Source organism: Oratosquilla oratoria, chromosome 11 (assembly GCF_046742065.1).
Source record: "Oratosquilla oratoria isolate Oo_2021 chromosome 11, ASM4674206v1, whole genome shotgun sequence".
Classification (NCBI taxonomy): domain Eukaryota; kingdom Metazoa; phylum Arthropoda; class Malacostraca; order Stomatopoda; family Squillidae; genus Oratosquilla; species Oratosquilla oratoria.
Genome location: NC_134787.1, coordinates 9210709 through 9221002, shown reverse-complemented (window position 1 = coordinate 9221002; position 10294 = coordinate 9210709). Strand labels below are relative to the sequence as shown.

General features: G+C 39.1%; 1 protein-coding gene across 1 annotated transcript in view; it reads left to right on the top strand.

Moving 5' to 3' along the window:
• Window positions 1-2184, top strand: part of LOC143029590 (uncharacterized) — an 82022-nt gene extending 79838 nt beyond the window's left edge. The window contains exons 4-5 of the mRNA XM_076192287.1: window positions 142-300; window positions 1218-2184. Coding sequence (XP_076048402.1) covers window positions 142-300; window positions 1218-1596 — 538 coding nt within the window. The 3' untranslated portion in view covers window positions 1597-2184. The remainder of the gene's footprint in view (window positions 1-141; window positions 301-1217) is intronic.
• The last annotated feature ends 8110 nt before the right edge of the window (window positions 2185-10294 follow it).

Here is a 10294-nt window from a genome sequence, read left to right as displayed (position 1 = left end):
TTTTTTACGTTCCTCTCTTGTTTTTTCTTGGCCATCGCTCTGCAGAGTTTGTTCTTTAGCTCAGCAATAACCGCTTGCCTGCTCCTCTGTTTTGTAACTTCCTTGCATCCTTTCCCCTGCATCTTGTTGATGGACTCACAGGTGCCTTCCCGTCGAAGACGATGACGACGATGATGACGAAGAAGAAGAAGAGCAGCAGGAGAAAGCAGAATCCCTCAGAAGCCAAGAGCAACACTCAAGAGAGCTCGAAGACTCTAGCTCACAGTCCCCGTGTTCTGACGAGTCTATGGAAGATGGAAAGTTAGTGACATACTCCCAATACGGATCATGTTGTGTCGCTTATATTGTTAACGGTGCTTTTTAGTTATATCTAATTTATGATTTCTTCATTCAACCAAAAGATGGTCTTTTAGGCTGACCTGACTGAGATTTATGGTATCATTGAAGAACTGATATACGAGTATAATTCTAAGCTTTCACTCGAACATTTTTCAGTTTTTATTCTTTTCGTGACAATGTGCTAACTTTACAGATGGAATTGAATACTTCTGTCGTTGCTCTAAAATTCTAAATTAAATAAATTCTTGTAAATCCCCTCCACAGGCAATAGTGTAGTGTACATGGTAATCAAAACTCTTTATATCACAGTTTTGCCTTCTTTGCGAATTTCAAAAGAAGAAAATTATGTAAATTTCGCCAAAGTACTTTTTAGATTAGCTTCATACTATGCGCAGAAGAATTGGTACAAATTGACATCATCAAGATCTCTCTCTTTAGTTTGGGTTAATGTCTTACTTGTGACTGTGTATGCACAAAGGCTCTGCTTCTTATATATGATTTCTCAACAAAGGTGATGCAGGCAAGGGCATCATATTAAGACAACATGACAGGACTCGTGGTAATGGATTTGAATTTGACAAATTTGAGTTTAAGAAGGAAATAGGCAAGAACGGATTTACCAACAGTGCTTAACGAACAGAATAGAGTTGGTAACTATGTGATGAGCACTGGAATAACTGATTGTTTTAAAAGAAGACTAGTACACTTTATGGATGATAATGGCAGGTAGTAAGGGACATGGAACTGCCTAATGTAGCAGAGATAGATGAAAATTAGAATTCCAGTATTTCTAGATATATCTACGTGCATATTTGAACCTGATCTTCAGGAACCAATTATAGATTAGCGACCCGACTAAGACCTCAAATTTCTTTCAGGTGCCTCGAGATGAAACCCCCAACGACCACCACCACACCTCGTCCCTGGTCTCAGGTGTTCGTGGAATGCAAAGAGAACGAAATCTATCTCTCCGAACTCGACATCTGCGTCCCGGCTGACAACTGCTTCCCTTACCCTGACTGCTCACAGGTGCCCACCACCCCGAAACCCCAGCGACCTTACCGGGTATCCGACATCTTTGACGACGATTCCCGCAGCTCACCCCTTTACTCTGCGCCGTCGAAGAAGGACCGCGTCGCTGCCACCCACATCCGTATCATGGACCCTGTTCCCGCGGGTTCTTCGACGACCAGAAACGAAATATCCTTCGCCGATCTCATCAAGTCCACCTATGACTTTAAGAATAACCTTGTGTAAACTCTTCACCTGATGTACATATTGGTAGCTTGTGAGGTAGTGTGATAACAGTGAGAATGACGAAGTCTGGGACTGTTGTGACATTACTTCCTGTATATATATTTGCATGTATGATCAAGAGATGTAGCACCGTGCATAAGTCAGCCTTGTATCTTCGATACGTGTATTTCTATTTATACAATGCTAAACTACATAAAAAGTTAAATTAAATTTACCAAAATAGATCAACTTGACTTGCTAGTCATGAATAAATATTTGATGGACTTTTTTTCTGGTTTGATAGATAAAGTGAATGAAAGAAATTAGGATATGAATGGTCAAGCTTAGTCTAAGAAAACCTCCTTTCTACATATCATATCAAAGCACAGGATAACAAATATGTGAACTGCGCGCATTTGTCCACAAGAAGTTATCGGCACACACACAAACGCATGAACAAGAAATCACCCATATATATGGATGCACACGCATGCGTATAAAACCACACACACACACACACACACACACACACACACACACACACACACACACACACACACACACACACACACACACACACACACACACACAAACACAAACACACACACATATGTATATATATATATACACATACATATATATATATATATATATATATATATATATATATATATATATGTGTGTGTGTGTGTGTGTGTGTGTGCACATATACGTGTACATTTATATGCAAATATTATGAACATGCCAGATGTATCTGCATGCTGTAAACTTGTTTGAGTACTGATCTACTTGTCGTTATGTTTTTAATGGTTTTGTGTTGTATGTTACTATATTTTCATACTTTACTAATGTAAGTCCTACTGTCTTTGATAATAGTGCATATTTGTGATAATTAATACAAAACTCGTCCACTAAAATTAATTAATTTTGTATGAATATTCTATTAAGATATTTCTCTTCCTTTTTTCTAAACATCTTTTGCCAGTATTGGAGATACTGTTGATTTTATAGCGGAAATTGAGTTGTTTCCATTATATTCATCAACAGGAACTGGCTATTCACATGATCTCCATTAAGCAGTGTACATTTCATTCATATAGTAAATAGGTGGATTGATAATGTGTGTTTTTATTAATCATTCCATTGGTAAGATCCTGCGTGACTATGCCTTACTGCAGCTCAGAATATGGAGCTGGAAAAGATTCGGTCTAATGATATTCATGTATTTTGAAATATTTTACACTTTCACGTTGTGCAGTTTTTATGAGGTAGACATATATCTGACTCTCGCTAGTCAATTCTATTCAGTTATGAAAGAGCTAAACTATTATATATACTTGTTCTTGCACAACACACACACATACAACACATACATACACACGCACGCACACGCACCCCCCCCAACACACACGCACACGTACGCGCAATATTTAAGCAAGTTTAGTAATACTTGTTCAAGCCAATGCCATGGTGGCGACCTTCGCGCATTTTATTTTGACTAAAATTGAAATCCATTTCGTTTTTTAAATGCCAACAGTAACTGTTGGATTTCGAAATACACCGGTCGAAGGTAACGTTGTCTTTCGCACTCAAGTTCCTCATCACGAGCACTCCTCGCCAGTGTCTAAGCACCTTATGCCTCTCTAATGCCACATAAATTTATCAAATCAAATCAAATCAAATCTCTAATGCCACGTTCACACGGTCAGGCTGTGCCCGGCAGGCTCTGCCTAACCGGGCAAAGTCTCCAGACTCTGCCCGCGAAGGTGTCCGCACGGTTGACTATGGTGGTTAGTCGGCTGTAAGGAGTGGTTGTGAGGAAGTGGTCTAGTGCGGTACGATCATCATGGTGTCACATCTTGCATTCCATAAACACTCGTGTGCTCTATACAGATCAATGTTACTGTGTCTTGTCGAGACCAGCATGTACTTGATATGGACATCATGTCCTACTAACTCGGTATTGAGTGGGTCTGCCCGCATCTTACCTTGTGCGTTTGGCAGAGACGTCAATCTTTTGCCCACTGTCCTCTAAAAGCGCCGGGATCGAGTAGTTTGATGGTTTACCCGCCAAAGACGTCCGTAGACGAGTAAACCCCTCGTGGCAGACTAACTTTGCTCGACCGTGTGGACGTGGCTTAACTCATGCATTACATTCTTGAAATACGTAAAACTCTGGCGGTTTTCTACTTTATAGTGGAAAACATTGGATGAACCAGACTTCGAACAAGATACACTAGGTAGCAAAACCAAACATAACGAAAATAGAAAATAAACAAACAAATAGATAGATGAATAAGAGTAAATAAATAGATAAATGCATAATATAGATAAATGAATAAATGAATGAATAGATAGATAGATGAATATATGAACGAGTGAATTAATAAGTAAATAAAGAATAACATTTTCAAGAATATCATTCCCTCTTCATATATGCTAGACCAGCGATTCTCAGTTTGCCCATGGCCTCTGTGGCTACGTGTGCCATGCACTTTGTTAGCCTTCTGAAGACCACTTCAACACAATAAAATTACCTAACATCCACAAGTTACTATTTGTCTTTAGCCTCTGCCCACTCTTGGTAACCTACGGGTACAGTGACGTCTAGCGGGGCAGGTTTTCAGCATTTCCTAAACATTTGAGGTGCCGAAAACATCAATTGAACAAAATAATGAAAGAAAAATAATGTACCACGGTAGCTATCTGAGGTCGTGTTGGCTAACATATGAAAGCATAAATGGAGTCAACTTCCCATGTTTCGCCATCCGTAGAACTCCCGCGATCGACAGTACTGGGCCAACCGCAGCTCTTGAAATGATCTATTACAGACCGAGCAGATGCTGCGTTGAAGCAAAGCAAGTACTCCTGATAAGAACCCAAAGGCCAGGACTGCATCTCATACAAAATACCCAGTGCTAACACTGAGACTCTAACTGAAATCACCCAAGACTGGTCCACCACAAAGAAAAAGGGTGGTATGCACGACCTTCACAATGAGATGCAAATGCGATGCAGTATCAGAAGATCAGACTGAAGCATATTACTCGAGTAGTGGGAACATGAGATACCGAAAGTAGCTAACAAAGAAAAAGGCATCGCGAAATTGAACTAACTGATGAACGAATATAATGCTTGAAGAAGAGTTTTACATCAAATTGGACAACCAAGTACATCTATGTACTAAAAAAAAATATTGTCGAAATGGTCGGAACGGCAGTTCCGCCAAAAAGAGGATATTGCCGGGTATAGTTGGCCCAGTAACATGGTAACGTCTTCTAAAGATAAACCCAGGCCCCTCATTGGCTAAGAGAGTGGTGACGTCACGGAAACGGAGACAACAGATTGGCAAAGAGCGGTGACATTACGGCAACGGAGACGACTGATTGGCTGAGAGCGAGACATTTGTAAACCACCGGGGAAGCCTCTGGAAACACCCGAGGAGCCCTTGGATAGTCACTAGGGAACCTCTGAGAATCTCTGTGAAGATTTCCTTTGGAACCCTCTCGGAACTCCTGAGGTGCCCATTAAAACCTCCCTGGAACTTCAAGGGGAGGACTTGCAGAGCCCTTGGGGTGCACTCTGGAAACTCCTGGGGAGCCCCTGTGGAACCCCTTGGAAGCCCTCAGGGAACCCCCTGGTACTAATAAAAGAATTCCTGTAATCGGACCGGAAACGGGAAATCTCTCAAGGGGACACGTCCCCTCCGGCCCCGTTGTGTGGTTCGTCCCGGTGTCTCTACAAGGTTGTCGAAAACCATGGGCGGTACCACGCAAGACAAATGCAGGCAACGCCATTTTTGGAGTTGGATAGCAAAGGGAAATATTCACTAAGTGATGCGAGACTGAATAAGAGTTAAAACAGGAGTTAGTTAACATTCACAGAAGTGAATTCTCTGAGAAGTACATGTCCTCTTTGTCTCCTTTCGGCAAGAAGAAAGCTAACGAGGCGTCAGAAATCAAGAAGAGTATTTTGTTGTTCTTTAGAAAAAATAAGCGTCTAGAGGAGTTTAAGAACAATCCAGTTCAACAGCTGAGTCTTGAGGATCTTACAGATTACGATGGAGATATAGACCCTGAAGAAGAGAAGCGATTTGTGTCTCAGTACTGGGCTGGATACAGATAGTTTATATCCAAAAGTGGGTGGTTTAGCGCTAACGACGATTTCAGATCCTATTATTTTGACATGAAATCCAAGCAACCCGTAGGGCTGGGCACCGAAGACGCCTGCAAGCGAAGCGAGCTCGCTCGAATAGCCGAGCCCCCGCATAGCGGGGTTGGGCGCAGCCCGTTCCTGGTATATTAAAAAAAATAGATGTTTACACCGTAGAAGATAAATACGAGATCGGTATGTACACAAAGATCTCTATTCTGATGAGATTACTTCCATATGCCACTTTCCACCTACTACATACAATGCAGGCGCGACAGATGAGAGTCAGCTGTTGCGATCACAGTTAGATTATCTGCGTAGCCACTAGAAATTACTTGTGATTTGACAGGTCCTTTGTGTGGATGTTCAGTAACAAAGGTTCCAATACGCTTCTGTGAGGAATTCCCGTGTGGACCTGATGCCAGTTGCTGAAGGAATCATATTCATACGATGAATGTGTCCGCGCAAGAGTTACGCCAAAAGTAAAAATACTAACCCTATGTCTCCGATGCAATAGACTGTCGTAACTGACGTCATCAAAAGCTTCAGACAAGTCAGGCTGTACAAGGAAACACGCGACCTTGGTTGCATTCACGGTAGGGTGGCAACAGCGATGTGGGAAACGTCACAAAAGCATTCGTTCAAATAGAAGAAACGAAGACGCTTTATTTCTCTGCCCACATTTAGAACTGTGTTACGTTCTCTTGAACGAAAGGAGTTACTTCCCTTTTTTGGTATTTGGAATCAACTTGAGCCATATCCACCTTAGCAAAACGCTAAATTTCAATTTGTTATTTTGTTTGTTTGGTTCATGTAACCGTTTGGGTATTTGTTTAATCCTGTATATTATTTACACATTTATTTATCTCTTTATATATTTATTTATTTATTTGTTTGTTTGTTTATTCACTTTTTATTATTTATTTATTTTATTTTATTTATTTTTTTATTTATTCAAATATTTTTTATTTATTCATTTACCTGCTTATTCTTTTGTTTATTTATTTATTAATTATTCACTTATTGTATCCGACTTTGGCATAGACTAAAGCGTTTCTTTTCACCGTGTCTTATCATTGGATTTCCCTGGAATTGTACTGCAAGTGTTTCATCACCTGATTTGTTCACTTTGATGTAAAATCTCCAAGAACAGACGAGTTCCTACACCCACTTAGGGGGCTGGATAACAAGACCTGAAATTCCTGTTTAACTCGAAGTCATCATTAATGATATTTTGTGTTTATTGTTGTGCAAACAATTTCATCAACCAAGTACTCAATAATGAAAAAAAAAAAAACTTAGAGAAGGAAAGGAACGCAGAACAGTTTGAAGTTGTAATACTTTTGAATAAACATATAAGTAATAGATTGTGATGTTTATCAAAAATAATTTTGATTACTTGTTTATCTTTATTATATTTATCATTATTTTTTCTTTATATATCACTGTTCGTTTTGCCTTCAACCTCCTTATCGGTCATAAGATCCCTTGTCCTCAGATTTTTGGCTTTGCAATCTATCGAACACCTTTCAGTTCGGACCCTACGTTCAAATGAACAAATTCGTTCTGCATTAGTGTGAACAAAATTTCCAGGGAGTTATCGAGTTGAAGAGGTTGACAATGAGAGTTGGGTTCTCCCCACAACTGAATGATAAAAAGGCGTCAGGGTTAGCAGCGAACATTAAGTAGTTCCCCCCATGCCAGCTGAATGAAATCGCCTGATATAAACCATAACAAAGACGCTACCAACCAAAGGATCAAAGTGATTAATCAAAGTATCCAGGAGTCCTCCTTATATCTGAATAACATTGCCTGTCACATTAGTGGACGAGAGAAAAGCATCAACCTAGTTGTTATCGAGATACGTCGAACCCACCTAGTAACGTGCCCTAGTACTGGTCAGCCTCCCATCCTGGTTAAAGGCGAAGCAAAGAACTCGTCCACCTTCGCAGATCCCTTAGGACTGACCATGGAGGGCCGAGGAATTCCAGTTCATTCCACACGCATCGAATAAAGGCAGCTCGTTCCAGCACCACATTAGAGAAACAATAAAAAAAAAAAAAAATACTGGAGACCTTTCAATCCAATTAGAAGCAGGATGTTGAATGATACATAAACGAATTGATTTAGTAATCTATAAAAATACACAAGTAAATGAATAATAGAGAAATAGGTATATAAATATGTTGAAGAATGCACAGATAACGACAGAAGACATAAATTAATATCTATATGTACATACACACAAACAGAAAAAGTGGGAATGTAGAAAGAGTCAAAGGTATTGAATAGTCCATCTGTGAACCTTGATGAGCCTCGGAGAAGGATCGTTGACGGAACAGAGGTGCTATGAAGGGATTCGGTCGTGATTTGATGGGCAAATCAATGTCTGTTTCGTTGCTCACAACTGTGCGTTGAGAGGAATGTTGCCCTTGTCGAGGATTAGAGGGATACAACGAGTGCTGAGAAACGGTGAACATTGATTTTGGATAAAGAACCTATAGACCCTAATTTGAAAATGTTGGTAGAAAAAGAATAGCCCCCAAAATAAATGAAAAAAAAATAAAAAATGTTTTTCGTTATGATGTTTAGTGTAATTATATATATATATATATATATATATATATATATATATATATATATATATATATATATATATATATATATATATATACAAGCCGCGGGCTTCGCCGGGGGCTTGGCTGCGCAAACAGCGGCCTACGGCCGCAGCTTTCCGCGCTCTAATCCCTCGTTTTCCCCTTCGGCCTCGGCCTCGGGGCGGAACCCCAACACGGGATCCCCAGCACGAAGAAGAACGCAAAGAAGAACGCGAAGAAGAACGCGAGGAAGAAGAACGCGAAGAAGAACGCGAAGAAGAACGCGAAGAAGAACACGAAGTAGAATGCGAAGAAGAACGCGAAGAAGAACGCGAAGAAGAACGCGAGGAAGAAGAACGCGAGGAAGAAGAACGCGAAGAAGAACGCGAAGAAGAACGCGAAGAAGAACGCGAAGAAGAATGCGAAGAAGAACGCGAAGAAGAACGCGAAGAAGAACGCGAGGAAGAAGAAGAAGAAGAAGAAGAAGAAGAAGAAGAAGAAGAAGAAGAAGAAGAAGAAGAAGAAGAAGAAGAAAAAGAAGAAGAAGAAGAAGAAGAAGAAGAAGAAGAAGAAGAAGAAGAAGAAGAAGAACGCGAAGGAGAAGAAGAAGAAGAAGAAGAAGAAGAAGAAGAAGAAGAAGAAGAAGAAGAAGAAGAAGAAGAAGAAGAAGGAGAAGAAGAAGAAGAAGAAGAAGAAGAAGAAGAAGAAGAAGAAAAAGAAGAAGAAGAAGAAGAAGAAGAAGAAGAAGAAGAAGAAGAAGAAGAAGAATACCACCTGACCCCGACTTACCCAAGCGCTTTTTCAAGAATATTTTTAGGACAAAGTGTCACCGTAATACCACCTGTCCCCGACTTCCACAGCGTTTTTTAGAAGAATATTTTCATTTAGACTTAGATATACATATATATATATATATATATTGGTAAATAGCTGGAGTTGAGGAACCATTTTTGGAAGAAAGTATACGCTGGACTCGTCGTTTGCTAATTTATTCCGACGTTTCGAACCTTGTCCGGGGTCCGTCCTTAGGGTGATACAGTGGTAGCAATAGGAAATCAATATAAAGGGGTCTCCCTCGTACACTGGGACAGGTAACCCCGGTAACCGTTACATTCCAGAAACAAACACAAGTAGAACATATAAAAAATAAAAATAATAAAAACTATAATACAGAATGTATAATATGTTCATAAAATAAACACGCAAAGAGTTTACAATAAAATGAATAAGAAAATATAATGAAATAGATGATTAAAGTAATGAATAAATACACAAATGAAGAGATAAATAAACAAATGAATTAATAGACATGAAAAATACATAAATAATAAAAATAGACATTAAACAAATAGATAAATGAATAGATAAATTAATAAATGAATAAATTAATAGATTGATTAAAAACATAATTGAAAGAAAAAACATTTATAAAGGTTAAAGACGAGCTGTCTTACTACACTTCTTTTAACCTGAGCATTGTGACTGGACAGCCCTCATTTCTCAATTTGCTAAGATGTAAAGAATAGTTTAATTGTTTACCTTTATGATGAAAACGTGTGCTTTGAATCGGCCAAACCTCTTATTAGCGGGATAAGCATTGTGTGTACAAGTACATAGCAATAAATGAATATATTAATCAATATATTTTTACATACGTACAGTATACCAAAGGACCTTTTTCTTTAGATTTACTAATAACCATTTCTTTTGAGTATAAGGAGTAGGCCAATCTGCGTAGAAGCATCTCCCTTCAAGAGAATGTACTAAAAAGCGGTGGAAGATATGGGTATGAAAATCAAAACACAGAAAATGTAACATGAAAAATAAAGGTACAGGTATGGTATGCGTTGTCGGTGGTCAAATTAGAGGATAGTAAACACAATCATAATAAAAAAAAAATCTTTGTTTTTCAAAAAATGTGATTTCGTGTAGAGAAGCAACGTAATTATTCAACGAAAAAGGGGGACTGT